This window comes from Melampsora larici-populina (assembly GCF_000204055.1).
Source record: "Melampsora larici-populina 98AG31 unplaced genomic scaffold MELLAscaffold_47, whole genome shotgun sequence".
NCBI lineage: Eukaryota > Fungi > Basidiomycota > Pucciniomycetes > Pucciniales > Melampsoraceae > Melampsora > Melampsora laricis-populina.
In genome coordinates this window covers 407,192-426,837 of record NW_006768811.1, presented here as the reverse complement: position 1 = coordinate 426,837, position 19,646 = coordinate 407,192, and the positions used below count along the sequence as shown (strand labels likewise).

The following is a 19,646-nucleotide window of genomic DNA, read 5'->3' as shown; positions in this document are numbered from 1 at the left end:
ATGTCCAATCTCGCTACAAACTGAGATAGCTCAAAGCCTCCCAAAGCTACGCCCTCTACTCTCCAGAGAGGACGTGGAAGACTTTGATCAGGAACTACGGGACACAGTCCTCGCGGCCCTCAACGAACACTCTCCACGGAAATCCACATCTGGCAAGCACAAGGAGTGGTGGAAGCCCGAAATCCTCGAACCCCTGCGTAAAGAGGCAACTCGACTAAGGCGGACACTCAAGAAAGAGAGGACGGAAGAAGCAAGATCGGCCTACAAAAAAGCCCGTAACAAATTTAATCAAGCAATCGACAAAGCAAAAGAGAACTCCTGGCGACTCTACCTGTCAGGTCTAGACCACCAGACCCTCTTCCAAGCCAAGCGAGCAGCCTCTGGAAGGAAGCCATCATCCCTGGTTAGTACCATCATCACTCCTGATGGGAAAACTTGCGCCACGAACGAAGAGAAGGCATCAGCGCTATTCTCGGCCACATGTGTAGCCACGGCTCCGTGTCAGCTAGAGGATACAGCCCATCTTGCATTCCCAATAGGGAACGACCAACGCTCAACAATCAAAATCACGCCAACATTTCACTCATCAATCACTCATGAAACGCTAAAATCAGTCGTCAACGGCAGCCCACCAATGAAAGCCCCAGGCCCTGATGGAATTCAGAACTGGGTTTGGAGAATGATTTGGGAGCAAGTCAAACGACACGTAAAGGTCCTCTTTCAGTGTATTGCGCTGACAGGTTTTGTCCCGCGCGCTTGGAAATCAGCCGTGACGGTGATGATCCCAAAACCGGGCAAGGCTGATTACACCCAAGCCTCTGCATACAGACCCATTGCTCTACTGACAACGCTGGGGAAGTTTTTCGAAAAGCTCCTCACCTTACACCTGTCGGCTCAGGTCGAACGACACCACCTACTTCACTCTGGGCACTACGGCGGAAGACCCAACCGATCGAGCCAGGAAGCGCTTGTTCACCTGGTCTCCTGGATCAAGCGTGAATGGGCCAAGGGCAACGTGGTGGGGGGACTCTTTGCCGACGTCAAGTCAGCTTTCCCCTCGGTCCACCACCCTCGCCTTCTAGACACACTCGAGAGGAAAGGAATCAACTCCCAGACCCTCAACCTCATCCACGACTTCTTAACGGACAGGACGACCACCCTCACCTTCAACGGGTTTGAGTCCCAGCACTTTGAACTAAACCATGGCCTACCCCAGGGGTCGCCCCTTTCCCCTCTCCTTTACCTCTTATACAACTCATCACTCCTTGAAACCACTGACAACATCTCTTCAGCAACTGCACTGGGATTCGTCGATGACGTGGTCCTTCTTTCATCGGCACCCGACTCCCACCAACTACGATCACAGATGTTAACCTTGTCTTTCAGACAGCAACTCTGGGCACGAAGACACGGTGCCATCTTCGACACCAAAAAAACGTTCTGGGTCATGTTCTCTCTACAAGACTCGGACCACGACCACCCACCCACAATAGACTTCGCGGACAGGAAGAAAATCGCCCCAGCCACTGCAGCTAAGTGGTTAGGCATTATGATTGACAAAAAGCTGACCTTTAAACAACATAGGCTCAACGTAGTCGCCAAAGGCCGACAGCGAGCTGGATTCCTAGCTGGCCTGTCGAAAACAGGTTGGGGAATTCCGCCCAAACTCCTCAAAACTCTCATCACAACAACGATCCATTCAGCCACCGATTACGGCGTCATGGCATGGCTACCCACTGAACCCCCAACGTACTTCATCGATCAGATGACCACCATCGAATTGACATGTGCCAGAGCGGCCCTAGGAGCACTCAACACGACTCCTTCAGTCTTCCTACTCCACGACCTTAACCTCACACCCGCAAGGGCAAGGCTACAAGGCAGAATACTCAGCTTCATGGCCAGATCACTGACCAAACCTAGATCGCACCCACTTTTCCAGATCATACAGCAGGCTCAACTCTCCCAGGCCAAGAGTCACAAAGACCCATTCGACAACTTCTTCCAACATCAACTGTGCACGCGCTTCAAGGAACACATCACACAACTCCCGGTAGACCCGGCATCATTGCTCATCAGACCAACTAACTACTCCACCCTCCTTCAACCAGACGAGGCAGTCGCAAAGGCCAACGCCATTCGCCTCCTACCCACGGATACACACATTGTCATCTTCACGGACGGATCCAGAATTCCGAGCAAGAACACCGCCGCAGCAGCGTGGTGTGCTAACAACAGAACATCAAAATCTGCCGCCTTAGGTCCCGCCCGTTCGCATGGTATTTACCAGGCCGAATATCGAGGGGTCCAATTAGGATTACAGCTCATCCTCGAAATGGCTAAAAACCATACGCGCCGAGCAACACTATTACTCGATAACCAAGGTGTAGTCAAAGACTTAAGCTCTGACTCATCCTCGCTCTCCTCTTTAGACAACCGCAAAAGCACGTTTGACCTCCTCCATACCTTAAGTCACAGTCATCCTCAACTGAAGATCAACATCCGATGGTGTCCTGGACACGCTGGGGTCCCAGGAAACGAAGCTGTTGATAAACTCGCCAACTCCCTCGCCAAGAAGAGCCTACCTAACACTTTCACGAGCTTGCCGAACACGGCGTCCTTTTTATCAGCCATCAAAGAATGGAAGACAACGCAAACCGAAACGTTCAGCAATGACGACATCAAACGTTTAGGACAGAAGCCCAACCCGAAGAAACATTTGGACAGCATCTCACGCCTAATGAAACACGAAATTGCCACGATTTCACAACTCAGATCAGGCCACGCGCCGCTAAACACCTACCTCAACCGCTTCCGCCAACCAGTCGACCCCACCTGTGAGTGCCAGGAGGGTCTTGAAACGGTTGAACATTTCCTCTTTATATGCCATAGATACAAACAACATCGCGCAAGACTCGAGAGAACAGCTCTCGAATTAGGAGTCAGAATGAACAGAACACTTCTGTCCAACACCAAAGCCTTCAAAGCCATCGCAACATATTGCAACTCGACCTGGCGCTTCCAGAACAGATGGGTCTGGGCTACCGTCACTGACGTGCCCCATCCTCCGGACGCTCAATTTCCCCTGGAGTAAAATCCTCCATCTACGTGCCCTCATCGCCTTGAACCATTTGTAAAACCCTATGTACACGCACACCAAACAGCCACTAGTTACCTTTTCCCTGAACAGCCACAGGGTTTTTACCGGTACTAGAAATAAGTGCAGAGTGTTCGATAGTCTTAGGACTGAAAGAACACTTAAAACCATGAAAAAAAAAAAAAAAAAAAAACTTGTAAAAATGAACTGTACTGGAACATGGGAGACACCCTGAAGAGCATTGTGTGATCAATCCTAGATGATTCTCTGAGACTGGTGATTCTGGGATCAGTTGAAGATATTATGAAAGTGGAATTGCTTGGTAGACACAAGGTATATGAATTCTTGGGCAAAAAATAAATGGTTTTGGCTCCAAGATCATAAGCAACATGCAAACAAAAAAATGAAGAAAATTCAGACAAAGTTGGTTTTTTGGCTCCAGGTTTCACAACATACATTTTTGTAAAAAAAAATACATCTAGGCTCCAGAAAGACACTGGGGCTTGGTTGGGGCTACATATTCAGTGTCCTATATTGCGCCATAAACATTGAAAGCTGACTTCAGGATTGAAATTTGGAACCTCACATTCAAATGTTTCTACAATTCTCTCTTTCAGCCTGCTGTCTTGTCACGAGCCTCTGTGAAACAAAAAGACAACACCAAAAAGAACATATCACATGGCTCTGGGATAAGGAGACCAGGATCAAAAGACTAACAAACCAAAGTCAACTAAAAGTGAATGATTCCTGGGCAAATGTGGAAGAAGATCTTCATTGTCGGACAATGAGGGATTTATTGACCATGAACATGATCTCGAGCAAGAAATCTTTTACTGAAATCGAAAGAATCTCAAATAAATTGACTACCTGCTCCAAGCATTTCATTATTTATTTTCCATTGGCTGTCTTTGTAAATTATCAGCATATCCAACTGTGAAGGTCGGATGAATTGTCTTTACATTTTCCGGTTAAGAAATGGACCGCTTAACTTCAGAATTAGTCCTATTAGTATTACTTTCCCTTGCACTATCAGGATTCAGAGGTAACCGATACACTTAACCCACATTACACCATTTGGATGACTGAAGTAAGAGTTCACGCATTTAGGTAGGTTTGTCAGAGGAAGAAGTCAGTTGTGCAATTGACAAATGATTAAAGGTCCAATGAACATTTTTGCGTAGAACCTCAGTCAACGAAAAGAATGAGGAGTGTTTAAAAGAGGTACAGGATAGAGATTCAAGAAGGTGAGAGAGTTAAAGTTTTGACGTATTCTTCAAGATAAACCAAAAGGAATTCATCCAAACATCTCGTTAATCCATCCAAGCATTTCTCGTTGATCCATCCAAGTATTTTTTATTCATCAAGCTCCTTTTCTACATCTCTAAAACAACAAACTTGATTGTCACCACGCTTGGTTCTTCATCATCATCCTACATCATCATCATAGCCAATCCTACTCAAACTTTAATTCGAAACAATCCACTTATCTCTTTCTTAATTGGATTCGAGACCGAGTGATCTTGACCATATACCCTACCTTATCGAGGAAACGGATTTGATTTAACAAAAAATGAATCCAGATCAAGTTAAGACATTTTTGATTTTTTATTCTTTTCAAATTCTTCAAATGCTAATGATGATTTGGATTTGATCGATCGTTCTACAGTCTTCTTCATCAAATTCGAACTTTCAAAATGGTTCATCTTTCACTCATCACACTGACAGTCTGATGTCTAATCCCATCACCTCACCCCCCGAACCATCATTCCCGACCCCAATCGTACCTACACCTCAAGCTCAATCTCATCCAAACGGTTTGTCTTACCTAACCATGCCCATCCTTCCATGATCTCGTCTGACCAAGCCTATCTTGATTCCCTTGAAATTTTGATCAAATCATAGGAAACGGTATGATGATGAATGATGATCAGCTTTATGAATACCTTTATAGTCCAGAAAGATCAGCCCGTCTATCCACCTTATCAGATTTTATAAAATCTCAACTAAACCAATCAAATCTTATCGACTCCATTCAAAACAATCCATCAAAAGGGAAATTTTATGAAGCTTGGGCGAGGTCGCATTCACATCTGTCTAATCCAAATCAAGAATCTCAAAATGATCTATCTGGTATCGGTTCTTCTGATCATTTACCTTTGATGGAAATCGATCAAACTCATTCTTCTGAACCGATTCAAGATTCTGATTTGGCTAAAATGTTGTATGATGTTCCAAATGGAAATCAGTTTGCTCAAGTTGGTGTGGATGTTGAAATGACAGAAAGTGAAATGCATTCAGGATAACCTTTCCTTCGTCTTCTTGATTCTTGCTTCTTTCTAGTTGTATTCTTGTATTCTTGTTGTTGTCGTCGTTTTTTGTACTGTTGAAACGAGCTAGCTTGCAGTTCTGAAGTGATTTCTTTTTGTAATTCGAAAAGCTTGGTTTCCTGAACCAAAGTTGAAATAAGATGGATCAAGCTTCATAGAAAGTTGAATGATAAAGGACTTCAACCTTTGATTCCAGACTACTACTTGAAGAAAACAAATTCGATTAGAAGTTCTTGGTTCAATCTGAACCCTTTCGAATGAGTCTAACAGCCCCCACTAAGCACTCTGACTGTAATCGTACCTTGAACTTTCAAAATAACCTGCAATCACTCTACTACATCTCACACAGCATTGGATGTAAGTTTCCTTCTTGAGGAAAAGATCGTGGTCGTATCTAAAACACAACTTGCTTTCAATTCATAGATCAACTCGAAAGATAGCAAATCAGATTCCAAAAATACATGAATGTTGTGCACACCTCTCAACAGTCCAAAATGCCTGCCAAAAGTGTACCAAACTCTTCTCCCTCTTTCAAATCACGCTATTTTCTCAAATAAGATCCTTCATGACCTATATCCTAATCCAACCAATAAAGATATCCTCACTTCTCTCTAATCTTTCCTATGGCTTGAAAACTATATCAAAGGGTTGTACGGCCTTTAATGTCCGCAAACGGATCATCGCAAAATTCTACGGACCCTTTCTCTACCAAGTTAACTTGGGTATTTCTAGCTGGAAAGCTTGCTATGTTGAGCCGATTGTTCAACTTTGCTAGAGCCTGATTGGGAAATCAAAATTGACAAGTGTCTGTTCATAGCATCAATCAGCCACGAAGTAGAAGATCAAAGTTCAACGTGAGCTGAGGTTGCGATCAACCTATTTTGATCGTTCTTCTTGTTCTTTTCATGACTCGTTGGACTCTTTCGGCTCAAGTAGAGCAGGTCGTTGCGCGTTTCTTCTAGTTACTAACTTCGAAGTTTGGGTATTCACTACTACCCCTTGATTTATTTTGTGAACATGAATTACAAAGTTGGAAAACTTGATGCGTGAAAATGTTCTTCGCAAGATACGAACATTTTAGACCATGGGGTTCTCTCAGTGCTTTCCAGGATACGACACTGTTGCGACTATGTACATGTCCGGCACTTCTTGAAACTCAAGGGTTTCTGTTTTTGGATGGGATACAAGTCTCTATAGATGGCTCAATACGGATTGTTGCGTTTGACCTCAAGTATATCTGGATGCTCGAGTCTTGCGCTAGTAATGCGATCTGTCTTTGAGAAAAGCCGTCCAATTCTTCCTTACCTCCTTCAATGATGTCTAAGTCTTTTCATCTCGAGAGTTGAACTTTTAAAACCTGCTGGCCGTCATTTCGAGTGATATTCTTCTTCCAATTACTGGTGCGTCAAAAATTGACTCTTCTCATCACGCCATCATAGAACTGATCATGCGTAATGAACTCACACATTAACCATACAAAGCTTTCTCTCTATTCATCCTTCATGCAAATTTCATAGATTGTTGACGTTCGTTTCACAAACACCTACACCTCTTTACCTCTTCTGGTTGAACAAGATCATCAATTCTTGAATAGTCAGTCACTCTTCTGCGTTTTCATCCTTTTCTCATCCTAATTTGTTTTACTTCACTTTGTCCAGGTCAAGAACATCTATGAAAAAGGACATGAAGTCATCAGCTTTACTTTACGGATTTCTCTTTGGAATGATATCTCAAATCTCGGCAGCAATACTAAGGGTAGCCGAACCAAGTGCACTTTCAAAAGGTGCTCTTCATAGTACTGTAGGCGAATCTTCTAGTCCAGTACATTGGTCATCTTCATTCACAGAGATGCAGGAGAGAATAGCAGAAGGCAAAAGACTTGCATCACTACCACCATCGAAACTTTTAGACGCAAAATCTCCTCTATCACCCAAGAACGAAAAATCACTTTTAGGTACAAAAGATTCACTAGACCCTTCTAAATCAAAACTCTCACCTACTCAAGCTCCTGCTCCTGCTCCCGTTTCGACCCAACCTCAACATCTCGATGTGAATTCTGAACAATATAAGATTATGAAATTGGCTCATGGAAGGTACTTGAAGGGAGGATCTCATGGAGGAAGTCAAGGAACTGAGACTCAGACTCATGGCTTAGCCTTTTGGACAGCTGTCTCGGGTCATAATGCAGCTCCTAATGCACCTTTCTCTACAAAGTTAACTTGGATCTTTTTGGCTGGAAATCTGGCTCTCTTGAGAAGATTGTTTGATCTAGCGAGGTTTTGATGGTCCTTGATATTATGATATCAAGATTGGATATATGTATTACCATCAAATATCAAAAGTCACTTGTTTTAACTCATTGGCTTGTATTATATACATTACAGACTTTAAACCCACAAAACTCATTTTGCTTTGCAAAACGCATGTCACGTATTTTAGCTTTACATTGACCAAGAACCCAGGTTCGGCTTCAAGGTTTTTTAACCTTCCAGTCTTTTGATTTCATTTGTCCCTGCTATGTATTTTGATTGGTTGAATAATCCGGAAGCAATTCAATCATGTTGAGACATGATGGGTCCATGAGTGTCAAGGTCTGCATTGTTCATAAATGATTTATCTGGTATTGGTTCTTCTGGTCATTTACCTTTGATGGAAATCGATCAAACTCATTCTTCTGAACCGATTCAAGATTCTGATTTGGCTAAAATGTTGTATGATGTTCCAAATGGAAATCAGTTTGCTCAAGTTGGTGTGGATGTTGAAATGACAGAAAGTGAAATGCATTCAGGATAACCTTTCCTTCGTCTTCTTGATTCTTGCTTCTTTCTAGTTGTACTTTTTGTATTCTTTTTGTTGTTGTCGTTTTTTGTACTGTTGAAACGAGCTAGCTTGCAGTTCTGAACTTATCTCTTTTTGCAATATGACAAGCTTGGTTTCCTGAACCAAAGTTGAAATAAGATGGATTGGGTGTCATAGTTAGATGGATGAATGAATCTTACTTAACTTTTTAAGTGAACCAAATCATCTTTGTTAATTATTTTCTATGGCTCATATCATCAGTAGAAGTGATGTGATATAACAAATGATCTCATGCGCCATATTTTGAGAAAAACACTGGTGCGCCAAGATGCGAGTTCATCTACCGTGTATGTAGGATCCTGATCAACTTGATTTGAAGTTCTTGGTTCGATCTGAACATTTCCGAATCAGCTTAACAGCCCCATAATTCCTTTTTGAAGAAGAAATCGTAGTCGCATACAAAACACAACTTGCTTTCAATTCATGGATCCACTCGAACGATAGCAAATCAGATTCCGAAAATACACGAATGTCATGCACACCTCTCAACATCTCAACAGCCCAAAATACTTGCCAGAAATACACCAAACTCTCGGCCCTCTTTCAAATCATGCTCTTTTCTCAAAACAAGATCCTTCATAGTATTTGACCAAGATCCTAATCCAACCAACAAAGGCATCCTCACTTCTCTCTAATCTCTCATATGGCTTGAAACCCAAACCAAACCATTCTTGGTTAAAAATGACCATCAAGTTAGGTTTCAAAGTCTAAAACAATACTAACTAAATTCTTTGTAAAAGATATTTAAAAATGAGTAGAGATGCACAACCCAAGATCCAAGTAACAAAAAAAAAGTAAACGTATACAAACCCTCCCCCCAAAAATGATACACCAATCTTCTTCTTCTCGCAATGATGTTCCTTCTAATCAAAAACCCATTTAAACTACATCCAAAATCCTTCTTTGACTCAACTTACGAATCTTTAAAACCTTTTCAATCAATCCCATCACATCTTTCACCAACACAATCAATGCACCTCCCAATGTATTTCTCCACCAAATCGGATCTTCAATGATTCCATTCTTATACTGATTCAAGATACCTTCATTAGTTCTCCAATCTGAGATTCCAACCAGTTGATGATTAGATGGATTCCAGAATCTTAATCCTGTGATCCTACTAATAGTAGTCCCAATAGATGACGTTAATCTATACCATATTGAACCGGTTGATGGAGCACTAAAATACGAATGATGTAAGATACTACGGATCCCTAGTACTGTACGTAGCCATGGTAAATGTTTAGAAATCAAAAGTAACATGTTTCCAGCCATAGAAGCTGCACCAGGTAAGAGTAAAGCTTCCATGCCCATCCGGATCGCTCCTCGTAAAGTAGTATAATCCAAAACCACTTCTGCACCCAATTGACCACGACCACCATCATTAGCTGCAGCAAGTGGATTGAATCTTTGATCTTCTGGTCCGTTTGCTTCTTCAGCCTGACGTCCTACTGCATTAGGTACCAAAGCTGGTCGAGGTCCACCATCCAGTCCTAATCCGCTAGGAAACCCATTAGCAGGATCCATGAACTCTAAAGACTTATACTCATGTGCAAGTACAACATAAGTGATCCTAGACCAAATCCAATTCCAACCGATCCTAGCCCAAGGTATCAAACAAAGCGTCAGAGCCGGACCTGGAGGAAAGACTGAATCTAATTTCACAAATTGAACTTGATTTGAGGTTGAATCTTGTGAATCATATCCAGAAGGTGCCAAGTTTGATAAGACTAAAGAGATCGGTAAGAATGGAATGATAGAATCTAACTGAGTGGTTCGACTTAATAATAAGATCGGTCCTACTAAACTTAATTGAAAGAGTTTGGAAAAACTAAAGTGACCAGAAGAGTTGACGATCCAATTATTCCATCTAGCTTGACCGAGAAAACATCGAGATGCCCAAAGCCCATAAGAAGAGGTTGTGATACTAAAGCCGAGTAAGACGCAGCCTAAAGCAGACCAACTGACAACTTTATCGTATGGTCTTTTGAACGAATCGATGATCGTCAGAAGGTGTGAAGAAGGTTGCGCTAGATGATAAGTAGCTGCGCATTGTGGACAAGTGACAGGAGTTGATAGACGCGATGCCACTGAAGTTGTAGGAGAGTGAGTAAGCTGATAAGTAGTTACCCATGTAAGCAAACACTGTCACAACAAAAACCAATGGTCTATTAACAATCTTGACTAGTTGAACAAGAGATAAAGAAAAGGAGTTGCACTAACACTTTCGTGAGCTACCAATGAACATCTACAAGGCTTTACCCACTTTCTCTTTTTCTGAAGTTGAAGTGAGGCAGAAGTGGTGAGAACAGGGTAACCTAGATCGGATTCCAGGCTCTCAGGTTCTTCATCATCGTAACAAATCCAACACTTTCTTGGCTCATCGAGATCAACTTTGGGTCTCGAGATAGGTTCTGATGGTCTAGGACGTGAACGAGATTGATTTGGAAGTGACGAAGGATGAGAATGACGTCCGGTAGTTCCTCTCATCATCAATCGAGGATGAGGTTCGTTAACATAATTGTCTCTTAGATATGATCCAGGGATGTGATGATGGTTTTCTTCATGATTGATAGGATGTGAATCGGGTGGAAGTTCATCAGAGTAAGATTCCACATGATTTGGAAAGTTATCATAGAATGAGGAATGAGAATGAGAATGAGAATCGGTAGTTGGTTCTTGAGGATTAGTATTAGAAGTTGATGGTTTTGAAATTGAACTTGGAATCGAATTTGACATTCTTGATGATTGAAGTCTTGATTTCTTCTCAGCTTCAATTCAATTCACCACTTCTCTCTCAATCAACCCTCTCATGGATCCGAGTACATAGATCCGATTAGTCCCGATCAGAGTCCGGCCATGATACCAATACCCCGAGACTTGATCTGACTCCCATCGAACTTCTCAAGTGACTCTCATGAAGCAATTTGTCAGAGTATGATAATTCAAGAAATTTCTAGATGAAACTCAAAGCTTCTTACTCAATCCTAGCTATCTCCTCCATGTGGTTTCTGTTCTTCACTTTCAACTCACAAGCCTATGGAATCTTAAATCATCGAAAATCAATCTCGCAAAATACATTTCTCAACCAACACATCTTCCTTCAAGTCCGTCTCCTTTACCCGAGAATTTATAAAAAGTAAAAAAAATGGAAAACGTTTGATCAAGATTTAATGCTGATGTCAATTCCTTGTTATGAATTATCTTGATGGGATTGGTTCAATAGAGGTTTATCATTCCAGTTATGTCATCAAACGGTCTTGGATCCAATGAGCCTCAACCACAAACCGAGTCTGAGAAGCAAGAACCTTTATTATTGATGGATGTACCTGCAGAAAGTTTAGAAAAAGAAAAAACTCATTCTTTGGGTGTAGGACAATCAGCAGTTGCATTTGATCATCTGGGTCCAATGGTCATTAACACGGATGGGGTAAATTTTATGATTTGTTTTTTTGCATTGAAAGAATTGATTATTATAAAGTTAACTAATGTTTGAAACTTTTTTCTTGTGTTTTGATGGACATAGAGTATTTCTAGAATCAGTAATTGGGATCAATTATCTGATATAGAAAAAACTCGGACTTCAAGATTAGTCATTCAAAGAAATGCTCAACGACTTACTCGACTTAGGGAGAAAGAATCGAATGATGTAAACCAAATTGAACAACAATCAACTTCGGCTCATCTGGAACTTTGATCATCATTGTTTGAAGGCTTTCCGGAGCTCTGACAATCATCTGTGCCTGTGTATCCCAATTTTCATTCTGATCGGATCATAAGGATTTTTCATGTTTGTTTCGTTTCTTTGGGGATTGTGACTTTCGAGCTCATATGTCAGAGTTTCTCTAGAAATGATACAGCCATAACCGCATCAGTCTACCTCACCGGATGTTCGGGTCCTAGACCCATATATTTTACAAGCGAATTCGCTCAATGGTCAATGGTCTTCCAGACACAATGTAGCTCTAGTACAAGTGTCATAAGATTCAACCGGTGAGCCATGCAGGGCTTGACACTCATGGACCCATCATGTCTCAACATGATTGAATTGCTTCCGGATTATTCAACCAATCAAAATACATAGCAGGCACAAATGAAATCAGAAGACTAGAGGTTTAAAAACGCTTTGCAAGCTGAGCCTGGGTTCTTGGTCAATGTAAAGCTGAAATATGTGACATGTGTTTTGCAAAGCAAGATGAGTTTTGAATGAGTTAAAACAAGTGACTTCTGATATATGATGGAAATGGGAACGTTAAACTCACTCCTTGTTTGGTACGCAAAACCAAACAACACGTGTTTGGTGCGAAGCCCAAGGCCTAAGCCAAGGGAATAAAATTACTTGAATATAAAAACACGCACCCTACGGGGTGGCTAGCGGACACTAAGAATGTGACAAATCTGGCCTGACAAAAAATGAAATACACACAAAATAGGAGGAATCGTCTGCGACTGAGGAGCAAACTCCCACCACAGATCATCATCAATTTCATTCTACCAAGCCCTATAACCTCTCCTAGCAAAATCACCATGCCGTCGAAACGCCCCCAGGGCATCGACGAAGATAGTTCACCCCCCCCTCCCAAAAATCCGAAGCCGAACAAAGAACTAACGAACCCGGACGCCATGCAAGGCATATTAACCTCTCTAGCCACAAATAACTCGAACTCAAATGATAACCTACTCCAAACGGTGATCCAAATGATGTCAATTCTTATGGACACAATCAAACAGCTCAATGAAAAGATCGACCGACTCGAAGCAGAAAGAAACAAAGAAGCTCAGGTAGTCTCACGTACGAACGAACAACCGATTGCAGCCAAACTCCAAGCCTGGTCCAAACCAAACCCGAAGATCATCCAACGCCCGACCAATGTGAACGTACCTAAACAACCACCAAAAAACGCCGAAATCAATCAATTCAAAGTAGCAACTTTAATCATGCACAAAAACCCAAATTCGGAGCCTTTTAAAGGAATGACAAACACCGAAATAGTCAAACGTATCAACACGGCCTTAGCATCAATAGACGCTGAAATTAATCAAAACCCGGTTAAAATTCTGAGTGCAACACTACTTAAATCAGGAGATGTCTTAATGTACATGGAAAATAGACTTATAAAAACCTGGCTCCTCGAGAATAAACACAAATGGACAAAGCTCGCCCATAAGGATTTTGAAACTACTCAAACTCGCTACCCAGTCTTGTTCAATTATGTACCGGCAGATATCAAAGTTGAAGACCCAAGCTTCGTAACTAGATTATGTGAACAAAACAACATACCCCACGACGCGATACATTCGGCGAGATGGATTAAAAATCCAGAAGACACCAAGAAAACTCATGGCTCAATCGTTATCAACATGCTAGACCGACAACTATCTCAAAAACTAGAAAAAGGAGGCCTATTCATTGATTTCAACCGTATCAAGAGTAAGACTTACATTCAAGGTCCTACAATGTGTTTTAATTGTCTAGACTTGAATCATGTACAATCACAATGCAAATTCATCGCTCACTGCACCAAATGTGGAGATGCTCATAACACAAAAGAGTGCGCCAACAATGATGTGGCCCAAAACTGTGCCCGATGTGTCAACTTTGACTCACAAAAAACAAATGAAAAAATTGACAGATTCCTCCCCAAATATGCACACTCACCTAAAAGCCTTACCTGCCCTTTACGTAAAACTCAATTTCAAATTCCCCACCCACAGATAATCAAAGATGAGTCTTAGGTCCCATCAAGAAGCAACAAACAATACTCCTCCCCAACCTCCAACCTACACTGACGATTCAACAATCAACGAAATATACCCTGACATCCCCCTAATGCTCGATAAAATCTCAATTTTCCATTTCAACTGTCACAAATCTCAAGCAATCACGCACGAAGCCCTAACTCAAACTCAATACTCAATCCTAGCCCTTCAAGAACCGTGGTTCAACCCACTAAACCTATCTTTCCCTACCCACAACGCATGGCACTGTATCACAGCCTACGACTATACCCCTCAATCATGGGAAGAAAGACCCCATGTATGCATATACATCTCTAAACTAATTCCCACATCTCAAATATCGATTCTCCCAAGCAAATCCGACATCATCCTCAGTATAGAACTTAAAGACCCAGAGAACTCTCAGACAAAACTACGATTAATCTCCTGGTACAACCCACCAGGATCACTCAGAGGCATCACAACACTCGAATACTGGCTGCACAAAAATCACAACAGAAGAACACCCACTATCATCACGACAGACTCAAATCTACACCATCAAATCTGGAACCCCCCGGATTATCAAAGAACGGACAAAATGGCCAAAAAACTTGTACACATATGCGGCAACGCAGGCTTCAATTTGTCTTCCCCAAAAGGGATCCCGACAAGATACTCCACCGGGACAAAACCTACCGCCATTGACTTAGTCTGGTCAAGTTGGAACCTCAAAAATAGACTCATCAGCTGTGAAGTTCTGAAAGAAGGCCTAGGCTTGGACCATCTACCCGTAGCTACCGTTCTTGATCTCGGACTCATCCCTCCTACCCCAACACACATAGCATTGAAACTAACTGACATAGACATTTCCTCCTTCCATGAGAAAATAACAGGTGCACTACCCCAACTCCCACCAGATTATGCCTCTCCCAACGATATAAATCAGGGGGTCAATGTCCTGACCAATATCATCACAAATGCAGCAAATGCTCAAGGTAAAACAGTTAAAACGATACCTAACAAGCATAAGGCCTGGTGGGACGCCGAAACCCTCAACCCGATCCTTAAATCCCGGAACCGCGCTAGGAGATGGATGATTCTCTCAAACTCACCCGAAGCTCACACTTGCTACAATGACTGGCAAAACTACTTCAGATCTCAAGTACTCAAAGCGAAAGCTACGCATTGGAAGAAATTCCTTGCAACATGTTCAGGTAACACCACATTCAAAGCATTCAGATACGCAAAACCAACCTCATCTAGTGAAGTAGCCCCACTCAGAAACGCGGATGGAACTACGGCTTCGAATAAACACCAACAAGCTGAGCTTTTATTCAAAGGTACCTCAGTAGCCCACATTGACGCAGACCTTTTGGATATCCCACGAGACACAACCATACCACAACCATACAACCACCACTTCCCCACCCTCGAGCCAAAAGAACTCAGACGTATAATTGAAAACCTACCAAACAAAAAAGCCAACGGCGGGGACAAACTGTCCAATGAACTTTTAAAACCTGCCTTACCAGCAACCGAAGTAGAAATCTGTAGATTGTTTAACGCGTGCTTCAGGTTAGCACATTTCCCGGAAACTTGGAGAACAGCTATTACAATTATTATACGAAAAGCGGGCAAAGACGATTACTCTGCCCCTAATTCCTACCGCCCCATAGCATTACTTAGCTGCTTAGGAAAAACATTGGAGAAAGTCATAACATCCTGTCTAACTTTTTGGGCCAAAAACTTCAACATCATATCACCAAACCATATGGGAGGCCGACGTCAACACAGCACCGACGATGCCCTGTTAATCCTCATGTCTTGGATAAAGGAAAAATGGCGTAACAAAGAAGTGGTCTCCGCTCTATTCTTAGACGTCAAATCAGCCTATCCCTCGATTCACCGAGAAAGACTTTGGCACATCCTTCGTACCAAAGACTGCCCAACCTACCTACTACAACTTATACAAGGATTTCTAACAGAGAGAACAACTAATCTGTGAATCCAGGATTTCCTTTCTGAGAGTTTCAGCATAGATAATGGATTACCCCAAGGATCTCCACTATCAGTCATTCTCTATGTTATATACAATTCAGAACTATTAGGAATGAATTCACCCTCACCAAACTCTCAAGACATTTCCATCGGCTTTATTGATGATGTTGTCCACGTAGTTGCATCAAAAGACCTCGAAACGAACATAATCAAACTCAATAGCCACGCTAATAAGTCACTAGAGTGGGCCAGAAGACATGGGGCAATCTTTGATAAAAAGAAAGCCCAACTTCTACATTTTACCACAAAGAGGAATCCGAGTAATCCTAACCTTCTCTTCGGAGACATCCTACTTAAACCTAAGAAAGAAGTGAAATGGTTAGGTTTATGGCTAGATCCTAAACTCAGCTTTAATAGCCATATCCAACATGTTAAGAAGACCGGCGACTTTACCCTTCAACAATTTAAAAGAATAAACAATTGTTACTCAGGACTATCTATGAAGGAAATCAAAAAACTAATCAAATCAGTCCTGATACCGAGAATTCTATATGGTAGTATTGCATGGTTTACAAATAAAACATACAAGAAAGCAAACAAGGTCCTAAACATCATTCAAAACGAAGCTAACAGGATCGCTCTAGGAGCCTTAAAAGGTACTTCAAATGAATTAGTTCAACACAACATATACATGAACTCATTCAGCAGAATCGCAACAAACAAACACCATCAATTTGTCCTCAAACGTCTCACTGCTCAGGACTCTCACCCAACAAGAAAATTCATCAAATCCGAACTAAGGTCAAACCAGCAAAAACACCCGGGCCCGATACAAGACCTAATCGATCTACAGAGCCTAAAACAAATTGCTAAAGAGGAAATCAAGACCATCTTCCCATTCCCAATAGCTCCTTGGGCAAGAAGTTTTGGAGAAGCAATCAACTTAGATCTTTCAAAAGAAGAAACGCTAAAATTATTACCCGACCAAATCAAATCAGAGGAAAACTGAAACGCGATCATAATCTTCACAGATGGATCGGTCAAACAAACGGGTGGTGGTGCAGCTGCAGTCTCAAGCACCTTTAGCCGAGCACAAGCAGTGACATATGCTGATAACTTCTCCAACCACGAGATGGAACTCCTAGGCATACTCCTAGCGACTGAACTAGCTAATGATCTCATTTCCAAACAGCGTATCCCACAAAACAGATTAGCCATCTTCAGTGATAACCAAGGGGCACTTAATCTAATCCAAGACATACCCCGACCAACCACAGGACAACATCTTATTATCAAAATTAGATCACAACTAATGAGAATCTCAGAGACAACTGAAATATGCTTCTATTGGACCCCTGGTCATAAAGGTATAGAATTAAATGAACTAGCTGATGAACTAGCAGGTACAACAGCCAAAAATCAACACGAGGCAATGCTACTCCCATCAAGCTGGGGCAGTTTGAAACGACGCACAAAAGACAAATACAACATAAACCAACTCATACTTACCCCAGGTAAAAAACCCTTCAAAACAAAACCTAAACTGATCTCTGAGGCCTTAGAAAAGCTAGAAAAGGGCCATACTGCAGCGATATTCCAACTCAGAGCAAATTTCAGCCCCCTCAATGACCATCTTTTCAAACGCAACCTATCAACATCTCCACTATGTGAAACCTGTAAGATAAAAGAAAATACTCATCATTTCCTTCTGTATTGTAGGCGATATTCAAAAGCTCGAAAGAAATTTAGAAACAAACTCAAAAAAGAAGGCATTAACACTAACTGGAATAATGTCACAAAATTGCTTGATTCACCCAAAGTTTTCCCTTTCTTAGGCAATTTCATCTTAGATACTCAAAGATTCACTCATTTTAAATCCTATTTACAGGACCTAAACCAAGGAGATCAGCCGCGGAGCAAGAGACGAAGTTGACATTACGTACCTAAAGGTTTTGATTCTTTTTCCCCACTTACACCAATGATCTGTTCAATCCCAATTAAAGGGTTCGGCTAGGGACTCCCTCCGAGACAGTTTCAAAACTTTTCTTAGCTCAGACAACAACTTGACTGGTCCATCCAATAACTCGGTACGGTTCATCACTGTTACCCCACGCTCTTGCAACTCTCTTTCTCCCCCGTGACTCCGGTTGATTCTAGGATAGGGGGTTAGGGAGGGGGATCAAATGCCTGCCCAGCGCTGTTGCGAAACCACAAGAAGCTCGAGTCTAAATGACTCCATACTTACACTGAATTCCGAAAGGGTGTGCTTGCACAAAGGTGTTTATGGAGGGTCACCGCTTCCTTCGGGTGGGCTAAATGCCTAAAGGTGATTTCAAACTTCAGACTGAACAAATATAATTGTTCAAAAAAAAAAAAAAAACTTTGACAAACGATCCTAAATCCTAAGGGATGGAAACATATAAAAATAATTCTAACTTTAAGAAAGAATTTAAAAAAAAAAAAAGTTATCTAACTGAACGGTCAAAATGTCAACGAAATCTCTTGCTCCGACTAGATGGCCGACTCTCCAGTATAAAATAGTCCTTCCCTTAATTAACTTGTTTAGAAAGTGTTGTATGCAATAAATGCCAAGTAGCACTAAAAAAAAAAAAAAAAAAAAAAAAATACACACAAAATAAACATAACCAAAACAAATCCACTCATAACTCACGATATCTCAAGAGGAGAACATTCAGTCTCTTGAATTGGTAGTCACTTTACAATCTGTAGTTCATTTAAATCTATTTATACTCAACCCTTCATAGCTCTCATCTTTATGGTATTGTACAAGTAGTGGTGTGCCCTAGGCAAACCTGAAGAGTTCACTAAGAGGATTCTACTAGGCTTCTTGGTTACCACCATTTCAAACCCTACACGTATTAAAGGGTACATCCTGGATCACAACCCACTTTGTGGGAGGGTGTATTCTTACGGGAGGTGGGTGGGAGCAAAAAAGGAGAGAAGTCTTTGAGACCTGAAAAACGTGAGATCTATGAGTGACTGATGAGAAGAGAAAAATCCTGATACGGGTGTGGGAAGATTCTGAGGTGAGAATTTCTCCGCGTATGGAGAGGGAGGAAAAAGTTTTCCTTGCAGAACTTTTCTGCAACATTTTTCCTGTCTGTGTTGAGGGAAACCATCCCGTTCCTGGGATAATCTCCCCATTCTCCCGCTACCCAATATCATACCTGTATTGTGGAAAAGGGAGGTACCGTCGTGCCTTTGGGCACCACCAATCATGAATAATCATAAAATCAAATGACATATAACTAATAACTATAAATCATCACATATTTGAACCATACACACTTATATTTTAAATGATAACTTCAACCTTCCTCCTTTTTTTCTTTAAAAAACAACTATAACCTATAATATAATGATAACCTTCTTCTGACCAAAGGGATGGGAGGGTGGGGATAAAAAATATTACTCAAACAAGGATGAGTTTAATGGACTAAGATGAATAAAGAGAATTTGAAGATTTGTGAACTTTGACAATGGTGAACACAATGGGAAGGTGAACACAATGGGAAGTAGAAGATAACGGTCAACAGCTTGTATGTCATGATGGTAAATCTAGATAAGATATGGAGAAGACCTACCCGTCAGTTTACATGACCACATGTAATGTAATCCAATCT

General features: G+C 41.6%; 3 protein-coding genes across 3 annotated transcripts; 2 read left to right on the top strand and 1 right to left on the bottom strand.

The window, feature by feature from the left end:
- Positions 1–7,095: 7,095 nt before the first annotated feature.
- On the top strand, positions 7,096–7,707 carry MELLADRAFT_66867 (uncharacterized protein; the record flags this gene model as incomplete). Its single annotated transcript, XM_007415015.1, has 1 exon — positions 7,096–7,707. One exon carries the CDS (start codon positions 7,096–7,098, stop codon positions 7,705–7,707), a length of 612 nt encoding a protein of 203 aa, XP_007415077.1.
- A 1,455-nt stretch (positions 7,708–9,162) lies between these two features.
- MELLADRAFT_91928 (uncharacterized protein) lies at positions 9,163–11,022 on the bottom strand (the record flags this gene model as incomplete). The annotated part of the gene is made up of 2 exons (XM_007414947.1): positions 9,163–10,428; positions 10,507–11,022. The coding sequence occupies 2 exons, from the start codon at positions 11,020–11,022 to the stop codon at positions 9,163–9,165; spliced, it is 1,782 nt and encodes a 593-aa protein (XP_007415009.1).
- A 640-nt stretch (positions 11,023–11,662) lies between these two features.
- MELLADRAFT_31815 (uncharacterized protein) lies at positions 11,663–11,926 on the top strand (the record flags this gene model as incomplete). The annotated part of the gene is made up of 2 exons (XM_007415016.1): positions 11,663–11,713; positions 11,810–11,926. Coding segments are annotated over 2 exons (168 nt in total), but the record flags the coding sequence as incomplete, so codon positions are not given.
- Positions 11,927–19,646: the final 7,720 nt, after the last annotated feature.